A 20209-nucleotide genomic window follows, 5' to 3' on the forward strand; every position below is an offset into this window, starting at 1 on the left:
TTTCCATTACAATTCAATTTATATTTCTGATTAGCCCCTCTAGAATTTGATATTTTACTGATAGGTACTATCTCGAGGGATGATGTTTTTCTTTCGTCGACATCAGCGCGGGGCAGCACCTTCGGTGCTGCCGAAGCCCGCGCTGATGGCCGGAGGCACTCGCATTTTGGGTGGCGGAATGTGATCAAGAATAAAAACAAGTTTTGAGTGTTTTTTTAATAAAAAGTTTAGTTTGGTAAATGTTTGTTTTTGTTGAATTTTTGTGTTTGGAGAAATGTAGAGGTAAAACACGGAAGTACAACAAAGCGATGCACCAGCTGAACGGGCGGCGAGACTCTGCAATCACGTTATCTACTAGACGCTCGACTTTGACCTCTGTCTGAGGATGGGGAGGTGTTTGCGATAAGACAATTCCTGTTTTATATTGACGAAATATTGTTCTACGCTAATCTAGTAATCAGTAGAAACGAAATGTGAAATAACGATTCATGTCTGGGTGTGGTCGGTATAATCCCAAAGTACCCAAATTTTTTTGCAAAATAGTAAAATTTTGCGTTTTTACAAAATGTACATATTTATGTTTAGATTTTCAATATGGTTATTATATCTTAAAACTTTCATTATTATTTATCACTTGATGGCAAATTTTATGATAAAAAAATTGATGTCACTTGATACAATCAACTCTAGAGTAAAAATAAAACAAATCAAAATACTAGCAACTAGTAAAAACTAGTCTTTTGACTGTATAAAAATGTAGCTAACTTTGTTTGAAATGGATATTTTTCTGGGACCAGACACTAATAAACAGATGCCCTTCTTGAAGAAGAAATTCTGAACGCAGTGATGTAGCCAACCTGTTTCCCAAACAAAATTGTTTGTGTCAATTGTACAAAACAAAATCCTGTTATTTTGCATTCTGTCGAAGTGGGCAAGCAGAAATCGCAAACGAACGTTTTTTATTGCTACTTTATAATTTTGTTGTGTAATTATTATTATTCAATAATAATAATACTTTAAATTAAACTGTGAAATGTCCTATTAATCTGATATACAATTTGTCCTACTTAAATCTGATGTTTGATAGCAAAGTTTGATTATAAAGATGGCTGCAAAAGACTAGTGACTAGTCGTTTCACACTGAAGAAACATTTTTAGGCGACTAAAAACTAGTCACTAGTCATTAGACAGATCCAGGGGTAATAGTTTTCAGACATTTTACATCGTTATATATTACGTAGACAAATTTTTGTATTATATAACAATGGCAAATGTCCCAAATCTATTAGATATTCTTCTATTTAAACTGTTCTATACCCTTAGTGACTGGATTTGTCATCTTAATTGATTGCTATGGTTTGTAAATATTAAACAATTAATTACAAAAATTCCAGGATTTTTCAGTTATCCAGTAGTTGATAGCTTTTCACTGGTATCAAATTATTTAGTTGGATGTTATTAATGGGGAACATAATTTTAAAATGCCAAATATTCTAATCGAAAATAGGTTGTTGTACTAAATTATACCAAATTCTAGCTTTAGCCTTCTTTAGGATAGAAATATAGTTACTCTAGTATGGTAAGGATCCATGTTTTTGCATTTCCTTATAACTACAAAGATTTTGTGTCTCAGAAAGCCATAGGAATTTTTATCTGTTAAATTCATGCAGATTTAGTTTTATTAATTGTGATGAATGTTATTAAACTACCTCTTTTAATATTTTTGTATTTAACACCCATGTTTAATAGGCTTTTGTGTTTGGTACTGACTATTCTAATATTTATAGTTTTTCTTTGATTATTAAATGGTGAGAATCAATATAAGTAAAATATTTTAGTTTAATACTTTATTTAGTTTTTTTTTTTTTTTTTTTCTTGAGGGCCAATTCAGATCTGCTGTAAAAAATCTCTAGGCCTAGTGAATATTCTTGTCCATTTATATAAAAAGTTAATAAGTAATAGAAAATGGGTCATACTAATTTTAGTATTCAACATTGTATATTTTTTTACCGTTCATGTAAACTATTACCCATTCACAAAAGAATATTTTATTAGCAAATAGATGAGGATAACAGTTCTGTATACAAACACAACCTCTTGATTGGACAAATGTATAACGTTTAAAGCTGAATTACACTGGACCCAAACAACCAAGCTGAGAAGAATATTGAAATTAAACCTTTATAGTTTTTAAGTACTTTCCACTACAAAAACCATAAATAATGTGAAGTGGGACTTGTAATCATTTATCGTAAAATAAAATTAAACAGCAAGGGTCCATTATTATTTATTTCCTTAATCCTTTGAGTTCTGTAACTATTTTGCTATATTATCCTATTATAAATTGCCAGCCTGATATTTTTATATCTGCTAGTTTTTGGAAAAATATAGTTGTTCAATAACACTGAACCTATTTTCATAATTGTTTTGCAATTTAATAAGGAATACATATTTTTCTGGTGAAAATAGAATACAATATACTTCCAATATGTTTTGGTTGGTACAAAATGTATTTTTTAAATTTTGTTCTTCATTTAAAATTGTCCATAAATACACGATCTTCACAAAAGGGTGTCACAAACTTCTATGGATAAGGAAGAAATGTCTCGTCTAGCCGCTAGCCACCATTTTGTACTTTTTATAAAAAAACTATTCTCTAAAACTAGCTAAGCTGAAGAAACCAAATTTGGTACATAGGTTTGAATAGATAAAAAGAAAATAAAAAAATTATTGTTTATTTTCAGTAATATTAACAAAATGACGTCTGTTGAAAATGTTCAAAGTACTAGACACTAACTACTTGAACTATTTCATTACAATTCCAATGATACTTGTCTCAATAAATTTATTCAATGTAAAAGCAAGAACGAGTAATTTAAAGGTGCGTATTCTGAGTAAAAAAATATGTAATATAACATATATATTCATGTACAATTGTATTAGCAACACTTATAAACTAAACTCTTATGTATACACCTAATTTTCTTAATTTATGCACAGAACTGATTTTGTTTTACAGCTTTATTATGGCTTTATAAATGTGTATAAGGTTTGTTTTTCTAAAACAAGATAAAATTTGACATAAATTATCTCACATTTACATTTTACTCGCAATAACTTGATTTTATAGGTAAGGTCCCACCCAAATTAAGGTATCTTTTTGCTTTTTTTAAAACATTTTTTAAATTAATATTTTATTATGGCCTACTTTAAATGCAAATATTATTCTTTGTTTAGTTCTGAACAAAAATATATAGCCTACATTTATATATATATTACTCCTACTTTATATTTTTAATAAATAAAAAAAAACCTTGCCTGAAGCTCTAAAACAGCTCGACACTACAGGATGAAATGACTGCCAGTTATAGGGTTAATAAGGGACCTACACATGTTATTTGATTATTATCATGAAATGATTCGTCATATAAACTTCAATTTATCTAATAATTGTATGCAACAAGAAGTATAATACATTAACAAGTATAGCCTGTTACAATAACAAAAGTAATTTTAAAATAGCATTAAAATAACAAAACCAACTTTATCATAATATATTAAGGCATACATAAGAGATATTTTACAATACTAACAGTTTGCCCGGATAGCAGTGAGCAAGCGGTTTTGGAAAATAGAGAAAAGGGTTTGCTCCAGAAAGGTGCTAAACAGTCTGCCAATATTATACTGACCATCACCAGAACTGCCACAATCTCATATCCATTACCATTTTCAAATTCTCCAAAAATGAGTTACATTTTGTTCTCAATTGTTTACATTTAACATAATTTTAATTTATTAATAAGTTGAAGTCATAGCCTATTTTAAATTAAATAAATTGTAATATCAAATTGTTTATTTTATAAAAACAATCGAAACATTCAACATAAACAACGGAATAACAAGTGTACCCAACAGTGTAAGCCTTCTTATTAGTCTACCCAATAAAAATAATTAACCTACATATCAAGGCTACTTAACCTAATTTAAGCCTTCCCCCTGCTTAATGAAAAGAGTAAGTGGTCATAAGTTATATTAGGCATATTTTTAAAATAAATAAATAAAAGTAGCCAGCTTTTTGTATTGTAATTTTAATAATTAAAGAGACACTCACCAACTATGTTCAATGGCATCATCTATTTCATTCACCGACTGATGTTCGGCCACAGAATAACCAAAGTATGTGTTTCCACCTCCTCGTTTTATCACAGGTAATCTTGTTTCTAAATTAAAGCCGAAGACCACGGTTACAAAAAACACTAAAGATAAAAATAAACTAAAAGCGTTATTACTCATTATAAAGTACATTAAATATCACTAACATTGAAACCGCCACTCCCACATACTACTGGATTCCACTGACTGACAATAAAAACATCCAGGCTTTTTTCTGCCCCCACTCGAACTCAGTCTCTTCTACCAACATCTACTCTCATAATAATGCCTCTTAAAAACACCATATCCTAATCAGCATATAATTACCGTACGTAATACAACAGCTAGAAGGCTTCGTTGTTGTATAGGTGGATACTGCTCATATTCAACTTGTTCTGACTAAATAGAAAGAAAAAACAATTTACACCATAGGCCTGTCTCCATTTTGCCTTTATTGAGCAAAATATTCGAAACACTCTTTTTGTCAAGAATGCTACATTTTTTGAACAAGCGCAACCAGCTTTCAGACGACCAATTTGGTTTCAGAGTCGACAATTGACGCTATAGTGAATTTTGTCGATATGGTTGTAGAGAGAATTAAAGGTCACAATCATACATTAAGTGTATTTCTTGAACTTTATAAAGCATTTGAATGTGTTGACCACAAAACACTGCTTGACAAATTGGAATCCCACGGGATTCGAGGAGTGCCACTTTTATGGATTAGTTCATTCCTAAACCATAGAACACAGGTCGCCCAAGTTTCGAATCAAATTTCAAAACCTACTGCACTGAGCTATGGAGTTCCCCAGGGATCAATACTCAGCCCAATTCTTTTCCTGATACATGTTAATGACATTGAATCATCACTACTGCATGGAAAGCTTGTGCAGTACGCAGATGACACGACTCTGTTTTATAGAAAGTACAAAAAAATTTAGAAATACATACCTTTGTTCACCTTAACGATTGTATCCAACATTTCAATAGTCTCAATCTTCAGATAAACTCATCAAAATCAAATTTCCTAAACTTTTTAATGCGCTCTACAAACATTGAAAGAGATCCTGCTGTTATGGTTGCAAATACATAATTGCAGGAAGTTTATTCTTCAAAGTTCCTTGGAATACACCTTGATCGAAGGTTGACATGGAAAAATCACATTGATCATGTTTGTGCCAAATTATTCTCAGGAGTTTATGTCTTAAGATCTTTGGCAAAATATTGCTCGAATCAGGTACTGATTACGGCGTACTACGGCCTACTTTATCCCCACCTTTCGTATGGAATCGTTTTGTGGAGAACCTGTGCAAACAAGCATTTTATGAGAGTTTTCAAATTACAAAAAAAGCAATTCACATTATCACTAAATTAAACTTCAGAGTCGTGCAGGACAGCGTTTAAGAATTTGCAACTGTTGACTTTGCCGTGTTCCTTAAAAACAACCTTGTATTGTTTGTCTAAATGTACCTTAACCAGAGGACGAGACATACATATATGAGACAAGACGCAGAGATAACTACCGTTCGGGAATGCACAGAACGGTGGTTTATGAACATTTACCTTCGCAGGCAGGTGTTCATTTTATAAACAGGTTGGCAAACAAAATTTAAAATGCCTCAACACCCAAGGTGTTAAAAACTCGTATCAAACTGGCGTCAAACGCTTTCTACAGTGTTGATGAGTTTCTGGTGTTCAACTGGAAGACAACGCGATGAGGAAATTGACTCCAGCGCCGAAAGTGGGCGTAGTTGGCATGGAATGAATGGGGAGTGAATGTTCGAATTTTGTAACATTGAATGTGGCCTTGATGTGGGATGAAAAAAGTTAGGTATGAAAATTGACGATTGCTATGCAATTAAACGATTTGATTTGATATTACCGCGGGTTTATGACACCACACACACACACACACGCACGCACACACACACTTTTTGCAGTTTCCTTACATCACTGACAGTATTTATATTGTATGAAGAGTCCAAAGAATGGCAATCAAATCGCATGTAATTGCCACAACGCATGACAGAAGATACCTGACAAACTTAATTTTCGATGAATTTAAAGTTTTCAATATAAATCAACTCTATGTAAGAACCCTCATTTTATATATTTTTGACAACAAGTCTACCCTTTTCACACCTATAGGCCACCACTACCTTACTCGTTCAGTGCAAAATATTGGAATTGTGATTCCTAGATTATCGAAATCTATTAACAAAACCTGTTCGTTTTACATAATTAACATGTTGTATTCAAATTTACCAGCACACCTTAAAGTTAACGATGTCCTAAGAATAAATAGTTACAAAAAATTAGTAAACAAATGGTTAGTTGAAGTGGGGAGAGAAGGTGTTGAACGGTTTATTGTTTCTATATATTCCTAACGAGCGGTGTGGTGTGTGGGGGGTGTGTGTTTGTGTGGTGTGTGTGTGTGTACGAGAGCGGCTGGGTGTGTGTGAGAGAGAATGAGTGAGAAATTGGGAGGTAAGTGTGAGTGAATGTAAAAGGGAGTGAGAGGGATATTGACTGAAAGGAGTGAGAAAGATATAGAGAGAGACATTGCTGATTTGTCTTGTACTTGTTGATAGTTTCACATGCAGGACGAAAGGATGCCGAAATTTTATAGTGTTACATAATTTTACAAATTAGGTCATTGTAATTAGCTTATCAAATAAGTAGTGTCAAATTGTATTACCTTTCTTTTCTCATCTATCTCTAATTCGCTAATTTAAGTATATTAAACCTATTCATAAATTGATTACAAGAGTTAATTTTTTGTTTCTTAGAATTAATTCAGCTATCTTATATTTTTATTTATACTTTATGTTTGCTATATTTGTTTAGTAGACTTTTAGAGCTCGTTACCAGCACACAGGCATATGCCTTTGCTGGGAACATATTTCACTTACAAATATGTATGTATTTAATGATTTCTGTGTGAAATAAAGTTTCTCATTTCTCAATTTACCATCATTACATACGTCTAGAAATAAAAGTCGTTAGAATTTACAAATTTCCAGTGAAAATGTAACATAAATGAATTTGAATTTGGTACTGTGTGGGATATGGCAGACTAGGTGCACCCGTTTCCGTTGAGCTAGGGAGAGTAATGCAATGGAGAGCGAGGGAAAATTAAATTTAGGAACTGGCTTTCATTGACTACACACTGTATACGTATTTTTTAATTCTTTACTCTATGCCAGTCACTACATGCGAGTTAACAATCAGTTTAGTTAGTTTGTGTAGCGCTGAGATGAACGGTTTCAAGCGAACCACTCGCTGCCATCACAGGTCGACCTGTAATTAAAGAACAGTGGGAAAATCACAGGTAGTGATTTTGGTTCCATCACTAGAAGTAACCAGTCTGTGATGCAAATTTACGTGTTTCACAAACTTCACTTACTGTTCTGTTAAGTACTATACTTACTGCGCTCTTTGAAAAGCGACCAGCATACAGAGGAGCCAAGTTTTTCAATGTTCTACCCAAAGAACTGAAAAGCCTAGATTACCCTAAGATGAAGTCTCCTCTCAGGAAGTGGCTGTCACAACGACCCTTCTACTTTGTAAATGAGTTCATCTCTTGGAGAGACTGGGATATTTTGTGTTAACTCATTACTAAACTATCTTTGTTTTGTTTATTTTCAATGACCATTTATGACATTTTGCTCATTGACGCCTGTCAAATCTTAAAGATTTTGAATAAAAACTTCTCTCTCTCTCTCTCTCTCTCTCTGTTCAATACACAGAATTATCAGTAAGGGTCATACCACCAAGGTTTTTTTACTTGAGTGCACTACAATGTTTTAGATAAGATCTGTAAGTACGTTGGAGCAACCGAGTTTTCTACACATAACTTTGCTATCTATGGCGGCAAGAGTTGATTCAATGTAAATGTTGAGTTAATCTCCAGTCCACCTTCCTCTTAGTGCAACACATACAATCTGACACTGTTACAGACCTTACTCGTGAAATCTGGATTCATGATATTCTGAAAAGATCCAAGAGTCTGCAACGAAAAAGCTCCAATGAATGATGTAAGCATTGTTTCGATATCAGAAACATCTAGATTACAAAGTATAATGTAATTTAGGTGAAAAGGTATTCTCATTGTCTCATCAGCAAGGACGTAGCCAGGAAAAAATTGGGGAGGGGGTCAAGACAGCTGATATTTTTCCGTAGTGAACAGAAAGTAAAGCAATTGTAGTCAACTGCTCATTCCCCATTTTGTTCCTTAAAACTGTCTTGACCCGAATGTTGAGAACGATCCTTCAGCAGTACATGTTAGTAATGCTGAATTACTTAAATACCAATAACCGATTGTTAAGAAAGTAATTTGAAAATTTGGGGGGAGTCCGGATTCCTTGGACCACCTCGCTGGTTACGTCCTTGCTCATTATGTGTACATGTAAGTGACGATGTTTTAGACACAATCGCTAAACAAGGTGGAGCAACCTAGTTTTCTTCACATAAGGTATCTATAGTGTGAAGGGTTGATTCAATGTAAACTTAGAGTTTTAACTTCAGTTCACCGTCCTCTTAGACCAGTGACTGAAGTCTGATGCTGTTATAGACTCGACTCATGGAATCTGGAGTCATGTTCGTCTGAAGAGATTCAAAAAGTATTCTTACTAATTATTGATTACACTATCTACATTAATGATTAACCTCGACTGAGCGATTAAACAAGGATATCAAGAAATGCTCCTCTTTTAATTGGACAGCTGAAATGTTTAGTAGTGTTTCACATCCTTTTCTCCTTTCCGTACTAATATAAATTCAGGATATATACCGTTATTAAAATATTGTAGGTGTTATTCTAAGTTAGCCAATTTTGTCATCTACTTCAAATTGTGGTTTTATTATTCATTTTATGATTACTATCATTTTATGATTTTTTTTCCAACTGGTATCATGGTGGAGGCTGTAAAACAGCGACTCCTTCAGTGACAGCAGATTCCATACCAAGTGCTCCAGGATGGAAAACCACACTCATTCCTGGATATGCCTATTCTTCATCACCACCTACTGTACCAGTTAGATAAAGATTAACTCCCTGAATAAATGTAAATTTAAATAATTAAAGTATCCTAATTCAAAGTAAAACAATAAACTGCTGTACTTACAACAAATTAGATTGCTGTTATACAAAATTTTGTACACTTTTTAAGAATTCTGGAAAGGGTTCTATCCCTCTCATCCCCTCCCCCCTTAGTTTCACCACTTGATAATATTATAATATGAAATAGGTACTATTCAATTTGAACATACTACTGCAATCTGATGGTTAATTTATAGCAGTTTTAGAAAATAACGCTAAATTTAGGTTGTTGTTAAAAATACTAAGTAGCATAAACCACACTAAGCATTCTACCGGAGATGATAGTGAGTACTAGAAGGCAATGACACAATGATGAAATGAGCCATACCATAAGGCCTGACAAGATATCAGCAATCCAATTGTGGAATTGAGCAATCCATTGGGGGTTAAAAGGAACTTATTTTTTAATCCTTTGTGGTAAATCAGTAAAGTACAAGTTTTTAGGCTTGGTGAAAATTTTGTTTACAGAAAAACGTTTTTCTGACACCTTTAGATGTAAAACCTAGTGTGTGATTAAAGATTTTCACTTAGTCATTTTCTTAACGGTTTAATGGCAAAGAAAGCTTGCTGATATATCCGACTGCAATATTTACCAATGCACAAAATAATTTTCTTTTAAAAATATTCATTAAATAAATTTTTTGTAAGTTTTCACACATATTTTTACCTTTGATACAGGTTTTAAACAGGTTCAGATGAAACATAGATTGGTATTGGCTTGGTTTGATTTTGCAGATATATCCGCAACCGTCCTGAAGATTTAATGTACCGTAATGTATTTAATCATTTATCAAAATGCCTGGTTTCCATTATCCAATTATACCATTAATATGGTACATAATATTAACGAAAAGATCATTACTTCCTCCCTAACTGAAATCCTATCTATGCTATTGACATATGATTTATCCAACGTAAAAACACTACGAGGGTTTGTGGGGATAAATAAGAAAGAGAACGGATACTTGTTATAATGAATGTAATAGTAACAAATGATGGCAACTGACTTGAAGCACAGGATATAAAAGGTGAGGATTGTAAAACTAGTGACCATCATAAGTACAAGTCATTTATTGATTAAAAATAGTCCATATTGACTAGGGAATTGTTTCTTATCTAATGTTGAAAAATATATCTATAGGCAATGATTATAATAATAACAATGTATAATATATATTATATTAAACAAGCTAAGCAGGTTGAGATGGTAACGTTCCTAACGCTAAGTAACAATTGTCAACACGACCGCCACACCAATCTGGTTGCTTATTCTTTTTAACGGGTAATTTGTTTAAAGTAGGCTTTAAGAGGTATCGATATTACAAAATAACATATAAATGTATAACAATTGGTTATAGTGAGTGTTTCACTATAAGTATTCATAATTAATCACTCACATTGGGAATAAATATAGTAAAAATAAAATTTATTATCAATAACATTTAGAAAGTAATGAAAAATATAATTATATATAGCGCTAAGTAAAACAACTGGAATTTTAACATTTAAATACACTGACAAAACAAAAAATAAAATTTACACACAATATTAACAAACATTCAAACAGAGAAGGTAAACAACAATAACTATTACTAAGATGCAATACTTAAAAAAGAAAACAAAATGAAAGTGGTTTATTTTGTAAGTTGTTTATTTATGTATTTATAATGTTATTTACCACTAACAGGACAACAAAGTGCATTAATATCAAATAAATAACACAAAAAATTAATAACATTTAATATAAACTGAATTGAAAGCATGTAATCACACAGATTACTGTTATCAATAAAAAAAAAAACTAGTTAATAGGCTAACGATCTAAAATATCCAAAAGTAAAATTCACCAAATTATATAATGCAAAGGGTTTTCATTGTGTTTTTTTTTTTTTAGACCAAATGATGTGACAATTGCGTTGACTCGGAAATGTGAACACTTGAACGTATACGTACAAGGGAGTATTGTGCAAGGGGACGTGAAAGACAAATATAAAAAGTATTTACAAATAGTTAAAACTGTGTACATAACAATTTAGCAGATAGAAGCTTAACAATGTATTATCATATAACATACAAATAATTGAGATGATAAGAGCATTGCACTATTACTTAGGCCTGTGCTTAAGAAAAGCATGTCTTTTATAATGGGGTAGGCTAGACATTATAATCAGCTGGTTAGGTGTCAGTTAGTGTAGTTTTGCTGCGAACTTGGACGCATCAGCATATTAGTGTTCAGTCTCGGAAACGTATAGTCAGTTGTTTTAAAACAAAGCTTTTAATAACAGACAATGAACTATACAAAACTAAAAAGAATTAAGTACGGAAAACTTTTGAATATCTCGATGCTACTATCACCGTCATATTTTACACACTACTAGGAGAGAAGTAAAGTGACTATTTATATGTATATATATATATATATAATATATTGTAAAAATTAAATCTGAACACAATAAACACATACAAGTGTCATTATAAAATACATCTAGCGTACATTAAACACATTTAACTATAATATTGTTATATTGGTGTTATGTTTATGAGCAAGCGTCAGCAAAGCTAAATTAAATATGTAATTGTAAGATAGGCCTACTAAAGACTAAGTAAAATGGGACGGGAGTGGACTTAATGAAACTATCGCAAAAAACTAGACTTTTTATAAACTGCTTTGTAACTTTATTACGGATCCAAAATGCCATAAATAAAGTTTTAAATACATTAATACAACAATAATTTCAGTACGATTATAATTTCAAGGTAAAATTCTAGTCTTCTGAAAAATATTATAACTTGAAAAAGTATGTTTAAATTCAGAGAACTTCCAATAAATTTACATCATAATTACCATATTTGTTTGTCTTTAAAATGTTGATTACTTATTTACTAAATCAAAGCATATTATTAAGTATTTTAACAAAACTACACCAACCGACAAGAATCTACTGTAGAATAGATAGGTAGCACTAGTTCGTGTTTATTTTTGCCAAAATTCTCTACACATAACAAAGAGTTACCGCAATACAAAATCTACGAATTCACATAAACATGAAAGCCCTGATCCAAGGCAATATAAAACTCACTGCTAACATACTATCTGGTAGAAACGAGACAGAACATTAATAGTCACTTCGCCACTAAACTAGGCGTACATTAAACTTAATCAGACTGGAGAAAATCAATTAAGTACTTATTTTGTACTATCTAAATCGGTATTAGGAGATCTTTAAACACATGAGTAAATGCCTTATTAAAAGTCACAAACATAAAAACATTTAAATGTCGATTTGACCACCACAGTTCTATGTTGCTATGAATAAAATCTTAAGCAAAATATCAAAACATTTTTTATAAGTGTTTGAAACTATATTTTACATTGTAGAGAATATGCAAATAAACGTAGGATAATATGTGAGACAGTGAAATCGAACTGGAAATTTTAAGCGGAATTATAATTATGTACAAGACGACCTTTTAAAGGTAATTATCTGGCACAGGACAGGGAAATCTAATGATGAAAATAGGCTACATCAATTACATAACAATCTTAACAATGTAATAACAGAAAACAAAAGTTCGGCTAAGAAAAATAATATTGATATTTTAAAATATTAAACGCTAATATTTTATTTTCACATTATTCGTAGTAAACTGTTAATACAATATTAAAAAAATGAAAACAATGTTTTTCCTCACAGCCCTATATTGCAACACACAGAGATACAAGTGCACGATAAAATAGCAGATATAATGTGACGTAAGTGTAACGTAATGACAACGTTGGTGTTAGTATGACGGAGGATTCTCTAAGGAGCAAGGCGCCGATCTGAATCTACTTATGCGACTTTGCTTCACATACTGTAATTCTTTGTTCTGACTGAGAAAAACATCAATATGAACACTTTAGACAAAAGTTTTAAATGAGCCATTACAATCAGTGTAAACAATCAATTTAATTTAACAAATTCAATTTCAATCTCTAAACTTAGCGATTTGATTGTAAAAGAAACAAAGGGAATATTTTAAACTAATTATTAACATTTGTACAAATTTAGAGAAATAATCTTAAAAAGAGGTAAAAAAGCATGTTTCTCTTAAATATATTAGATTCAATTTGACAGTGATGATTGCTAGGATATTCCTTAAGGAAAACATTTACGACCGATTTGAAACTGCTACATCCTCCTACGTGATGTTATGTCACTATAAAGTTTTAACACTAAATTATTGAGTTGTACATTTTATAAAAGACATCAAAATGTGTTTAAATTGAGTAGCAAATTTTTTAATATTGAAATGTCTAAATTTTTACAGGAAAATCACAAGAATTTACATGCAACAGGGGAAGCGTTAATAGACCGAGAAAAAAGTACTTGAAATCTATTTTGATGTCAAACAAAACATTTAAAAACATTCACAAATGGCAACTAAAACGGAAAATTCTACCAACTACCTGACACCAGAGCTAACAATGAAAACAAGTCACTAAAAACGAGTAAAAAGAGATAATTAAGGTAATTTTATTTTCAATTTACACTAATTATCTCTTTTTACTTATCGTTAAACAAACAAGGTAAAACTGTAACAACTTTTTTCAAGAATAACAAAACACATTTCGGAAACTTCGATTAAACCTTAGAGATACCATGAAAACAAAATACAAACGAAACAGTCTTGTATTTCAGACAGATGGTTGTACTATGAGCACAAATTTCATTGGAGACAATCGTTAAGCAAAACGCCAAAAGGAATGCAACCTGAATTCGCTAAGGTAATATCTAATAGTAATAAAAACATTACTCCATTTTACCAAAGTAACAAATAATACGAATATTTTTTCACTTGTGAGCTACCAAAAAGAAAACTTTACAAACAATAGATTGTGCTACGTTTGAATATTCAAAGTGTCCCTCGACCTACCTACCTCATTGTAATTCACTATAATAGTTAAAATGTATATTTTTTATATAGTGGCTTATCAGAGATGTGAAAATATGAAAAATTATTCTAAACTACGGATAGTACAGTGACTGGTGTATATTGAACAAGAGAATTAGTATTTACAAAGGGCAGATCTAGTATTGTTGTTCATTTTCTTATCATCTCCCGTAGGAAAATATTCCAATACTTTAGTTTTATAGGTATTTAAATGAGCTGTACCAAACTCCAAGTATAGTATTAAGTATAGTTTATAAATTTATAAACTATATTTGATGTTTTAATAAAATGTTTAATTTGAAACCTATTAGTAAAAATTAATTGTTGAGATGGATTCTCATATCAATATGTTGGCTCAATCATCCTTAGTAATATGGCTAATTAACTCTGACCAAGCACAGCAATAATAAAAAAACAAATAATTTATTTTTTGTTTTATATACAGTATATGGTTATTTATACATGTACCGGTAATCGATTATTAAAATATGATAAATGTTATTTTTCTAAATAAAAGTTCATTATACTATTCACAGTGTCACAAATAAGTAAACAAGCTGAATTTGAAAATAAACAAATAACTTCTATTTATTTTTGTCAAAAATGAAAAGGTACTATTTAACGATGATTAAATAAACAAAATATAAATTTTTTGAAGGTAATTGTAAAATAGTTTAGTGCATGACTAACTATTAGGCAATAATTGTTTATATAATTGGTAAGGAAAGTACACATAGTGTGATAAAAATTCAGAAATAAAAAAATAAATAGCATGTTATGGTTATCCTTACGTATAAAATAGTAATTTTTATAACGTTTTAGCAGTTGTCCAAAGAAGCCGATCAGAAATAATACTTCTAAATTATACATTACTTTCAATAAAACAAAAAAATTTCAATTCGTAGAAGTAACCACACATTTTTATAAGAATTTTATAAAACCTTATTTCTTCTAAGGCCTATATGCTGTACGATTTAATTTTGAGATCTTTTTCAAGTTCAGCTTTTGGGAATCAAGTTCAAATGAATTCAGGTGTTTTTTGCTCTCTTTTGTGATTTTTGGGTATTGCGGAAATTGGAGAATTCCAAAGTCCTTTTAATAATTTATTAAGACAAATTATTTACATGTACGCACATGTTTTAGTAATAAATTTACAAATCAACATAGTTATAGTAACTCTTTTCGTAATGCTGTTCTGTAACGTACTGGAACTTGACATATCATAGTAAAAGTATTTATTCCTGAGTTTCCTTCAGGTTTCTCTCAATCCACAATGGACAACAACACTAGTTCATCGCCCGATTGGAAAGACTATTGAACGAACAAACACTATGATGAGTTTGTACTGCTACATGGTTACAAGTCTAATGGTTTGAGCCAATGTCAAGCATTCTCTAGTCTACAGCTTAACTGAGACCCGACCTCCAGACTTGTCCAAACCGGAGCTTTCACACTGACAAGTGCTTCTTGTGTCTGCTAACAGACTGTTATATTACGTTAATAACTTTGTTATAATAATGGTATATTACGTTAATAGCTTTGTTATAATAATGGTATATTACGTTAATAGCTTTGTTATAATAACGTTACATTACGTTAATAACTTTGTTATAATAACATTACATTATGTTAATAACTTTGTTATAATAACGTTACATTACGTTAATAACATTGTTATAATAACGTAAAAATAGTCAAAATAACAGGGAAACATACAAAAATTATAAAATAGGCCTAGTTGGTAAGTTGACAAATATCCAATAGACAATTTATGAAACAATAACATTGTAACTGCACTTCTCTTGGTGAAACTGATTGTCTTTTCAATGGTGAAATTTATGTTTTATCAGATGCTTGGATGTACTGCTTCACAAAACCCAGTAAACCTTGAAAAAAAACTACACTAACTTGATAAAGAAAACACACAAGGGAATTCCACGAGCATCAACTGTAAATGATCGTGCAAATAAGTTCCGAACTGATAAATTCCTAACACTTCGGTTTTGACAGTTTCGTAAACATGTAAAAGGACTTTCGCTATAAGTCTGGAGACCGATCTAGTACAATGGCAAACTTGTGAGATACCTAAAACCTACTTAATAGTTGACCAACTAAATGTACGTTACCTAAATTCGAACCATTTGTATCAAAAATACGATCTTGAACACGTGATCACACCAACAAACAGGCCGACCAACTTAACTTAATAAAAATATGTCATTTATTTTTTGTAACAACGAATCATAGCTTTCTACCTAAATCTAAAACATAACCATCCCAATAAACTAATACCAGTTTGGAAAATAAACACACCAAAACTGTAACTATTCAGCGTCATCTCTCGAACTGAATCTGTTTCGTGGTTTCTGAATTCACTCACGTGCTGGTTCCAGTTTGCAAGTTCGCTTTTGATGTCTTCTGCATATTATTACGGTGTGACCAGAGCATGATGGTCAGACCACTAAAATCGGTGCTAGAAATAATCTGTGTTGTTCACTAGGGTGGCCACAGTGGCAACAGAAAGGCTACTGAAGAAACCGATGTGTTACTATGGTGCCTAGCTGGAATAAATAATTCTGTTTCAAATCCTGAACGTAATTCAGCAGTGAGTTAGGATTGAGGTTATGTTACACAAGGGGTAGGGTAATATAACCTATTTTCTTATTTATTTTTACAGTGAATATAATTGGTTTCTTCCCATGAAACCTGAGATAAATTTAAGATATATTTATTATTTATATTACACAATCCTCTTGAATCTTTAAAGAATCAAATTTTCAAACCTAAATATAGAAAGTTTATTTTATTTTATTTTACAATGGTGAAGACATTGAAAATTGCATTTTTTAGTTCTAACATTTTTTTTTAATACATAATTTGAAACTATAGATTACAATCTCCTCCTGAATATAAACAACCAGTTTTTGGGCTGATGGGAAGAGTATTATATTTATTAATACCTGGGAACCATACGTGATGCTAGATGTTTTTGACATATTTTGGGATAATTCTTTACACCAGTGTTTCAATTTTGTAAAAAACCCTAATTAAGATGTTATGCTAATTAATATGAAGTTGAAGCATTTACTGTCTACTAATCTTAATTTGAAAGTCGCCTATGATAGTTTAGTGGTCTGGAGTGGGTCAAGCACCTCAAGCTTCAGAGTACTAGTCATTCCGAAATGGGTCACACTAATAGAACTAAGACCAATCTGCAGAGAAGCCTTCGACAAACTCAAGATATTGACAGTAGCTGTCCTGCAGATCGTAAAACCAGTTCTGCATATAGTAAAGACAGATCAAGCCAAATTAGGAGACCAAAAGATTTACAGCACAATAGGCATATCTTTATACTGCACCTAATCACTCATCATCTGTGTCTATTTGAGAAGAAGTCTCCTATCGAAGACCTGCCTTCTACAACTGATTTCCAGAAGTTACCAGAGAAGAATCTAAAAACTCTAGCTGGCTCTCAGAACAAACAGTATATTCAATCCAGGACTGTCTGGATTGCAGAACAACAGTGAAGACGCATGTTATACTTTAACTTTTATTTTATCACTCAATTCTAACGCTCTAACATTACTTGACACCATCGCTATACTCAATATATTTACGAATAATGATTGATTTACTTTTGGGATTTGGATTTTGTCTTGTAAGTAAGTGCACTATAGTTAGGCAAGTAAGCTTTGTAATATGTTATCATAGAATTCTCAGAGAAGTACGGATGACAGTGAAGAAGTCGAATATGCCACTATAAAAAAGAATCCCAGAAAAAATTAATGGTTCTCGAAAACAAAACATTTAGAAGAATTTTTGGCTCTTTCCAAGAGCAAAAGAGAAAGGGAAATTAGGAAAAATTGGGAGCTAAGAGACTTGTACCCGGAGCCAGATGTAGTTCTCTTCTAAGAAGCAGAAGATTAAAACGGCTGAGCCATGTTAATAGAAGTGAGGAGTCGTTTTAAAAGTGTGAGAAGGAAGACCATAGAGAATGAGACGAAGAGGAAGACCAAACATGAGATGGGAGATGAGACAAGAGCAGACCTGAGGAAGATGGAACAAGATCTGTGGATAAGCCAACACAGAAGAGTGTGGAGACGCATTGTTAGTGAGGCCAATCCCAGTGGGGTTTCTAGTGGCCATAGGAATAAGAAAGTATGTAAGTATATAATACAAAGTAGATTGCTGACTCTGGCTTGTAAGGGTTATACCAAGTTCTTAAAATCGGTTGGGTTTTAATTTGTATGCACAACTTGTTTTTTTTAACTGAGTAACTGCAACTAGTAATGTACAGTGTTTATTTCCTGTTCCCAGGGGCGTATTTAGAAATAATTTCGGGGGGGGGGGGTACAATGACACAGTGAGTGTTTATGAAGTATAAAATACCCTCCAAAAACGGGGGTTCAGGAATCTTCCCCCAGAAAAGTTTGAGCTTTAAGACCTCATAAATGTTTTCAAGCTTAAAACAGACAGGGTGCAATTTTAATGTTTGTCTTTCAAAATTTCGAAGGGGGCAGCCCCCCTTATATTTGCCCTTGCTGCTTCCACTGTGACCATTGTTGTCTTTCTAGAAAATGAAACTTAAAAAACGTTTCCTTGATTTCCGGAATCTGAATTGGCGTGCACTTCGATCAATGAATCTACAAACTGTACTAGAACAAGTTTTTTAGTAGAACTCTTTAAATCTTTTTTTATTTTCACAGTTACTATTACTGTGCTTTTATCAAGTAGGCCAAAATGTCCACAACTGTTTTATGATCTACATATAACAGTTGTATTCTATAATGTATTGGGAAAAGAATAGAGCTCTTTTGAACAGCAACAATTGAATTAATTTATGTTTTAATAGTCTACTTATTTTTCAAACATTAACCTTTTGCACTCGGATGGGTCCTGCTGACACAATTTTCTATTTCAGTCACCTCTACAACCACAAAGATCTACTCATTAGCACAGAATCGTGTTTTAGTATCAAAAGTTTTCAGCGTTATATAAAAATTTAACAAGTTATAAACAACGTTTTTACCAAAATAAAGGAACAGAAAATGTACTATGGTAATCTGCCTTTTTGTGCTATCTGGTAAAGTTCTTATTAAGATATATTTGTTCATGCAGATAATTCATGATTATAAAAACTAAACCCTTATAAAGTTCATCTATTTAATACATGGTTTTCTTTCAAGTAGATCATATCTATTTACAATTGTAAGAATCTAAATTATTAAATATTTATTAAGAAATTTATTCCTTAAGATAAAAAATATCTCCCACGTGATAAGGAAATATTACTGCTGAAGTGTTATAATTTGTAAGAATTCATACTAACTGAAAAAATAACGTTTTGCGAAGTTGGTAAGCCTGGACAACCAATCTGTGAGTGCAGAAGGTTAACGTGTTGGCAAATAAGTGAACTTTCCACAACATTAGGTTTATTAAGTGTTACACTTTTATAACAGTTAAATGATTTAATTATTAAGATTGCAGTGACAGCGTTTATAAACACTTGCAGGCTGGAGCAGAACTGAGCTGAAATACTCGAATAAGACATAACACAGTTATTGTAGTGAACAAACATAACAACTGTGAGAAAACATGTCTTAGCACCATACGATGTTTCTCTGCAACCGGATAACGACTGGCAGCGAACGTAAAGTGATACATATCGTAACATTAAGCAGATACGATGCTAGAAGATTGTAAAGGTAAAGATCATTGCTTGTTGATTGTTGCACTGGGCAGGGGCGAGAGCAGCGAACGAAGACAGACAGACGGTCAGACATGTAGCCAGCTCAGCCGGGGCTGTCTGTATCGTTAGCGGCTCTGCAAAAAAAAAAAACAATATAACTTAAAAACATTATGAGAACATGGTATTCTGTAGAGACTAATCCTTTTTTATTGTGAATTATTTCAAATTCATCAATGAATTGGTTTTTATAAATAGAAATAGCTTCAATATCTTCCTTACTATTACAGCAAAATTTAAATAACAAAATAAATAAATGCATGAAAAATAAAATA

The 20209-nt window shown here is 31.9% G+C and overlaps 2 protein-coding genes across 6 annotated transcripts in view; both read right to left on the bottom strand.

Annotated features, from left to right (window-relative positions):
• Positions 1-4379, bottom strand: part of LOC124366379 (integrin alpha-PS1) — a 75428-nt gene extending 71049 nt beyond the window's left edge. For 2 of the 3 annotated variants that reach the window (XM_046822889.1, XM_046822890.1), the window contains exon 1: positions 4112-4378. In XM_046822889.1, the coding sequence (XP_046678845.1) occupies positions 4112-4305 (194 nt within the window). In that variant the 5' untranslated portion in view covers positions 4306-4378. Of the gene's footprint in view, positions 1-4111 lie in introns of all 3 variants that reach the window. The other variant, XM_046822888.1, reaches the window with a different exon arrangement.
• A 5836-nt stretch (positions 4380-10215) lies between these two features.
• Positions 10216-20209, bottom strand: part of LOC124366380 (calmodulin-binding transcription activator 1) — a 148016-nt gene continuing 138022 nt past the window's right edge. For all 3 annotated transcript variants that reach the window (XM_046822895.1, XM_046822891.1, XM_046822893.1), the window contains one exon: positions 10216-20011. In XM_046822895.1, coding sequence (XP_046678851.1) covers positions 19981-20011 — 31 coding nt within the window. In that variant the 3' untranslated portion in view covers positions 10216-19980. The remainder of the gene's footprint in view (positions 20012-20209) is intronic.

The sequence above is a fragment of the Homalodisca vitripennis genome, chromosome 7, assembly GCF_021130785.1.
Source record: "Homalodisca vitripennis isolate AUS2020 chromosome 7, UT_GWSS_2.1, whole genome shotgun sequence".
In the NCBI taxonomy this organism is placed as follows: Eukaryota; Metazoa; Arthropoda; class Insecta; order Hemiptera; family Cicadellidae; genus Homalodisca; species Homalodisca vitripennis.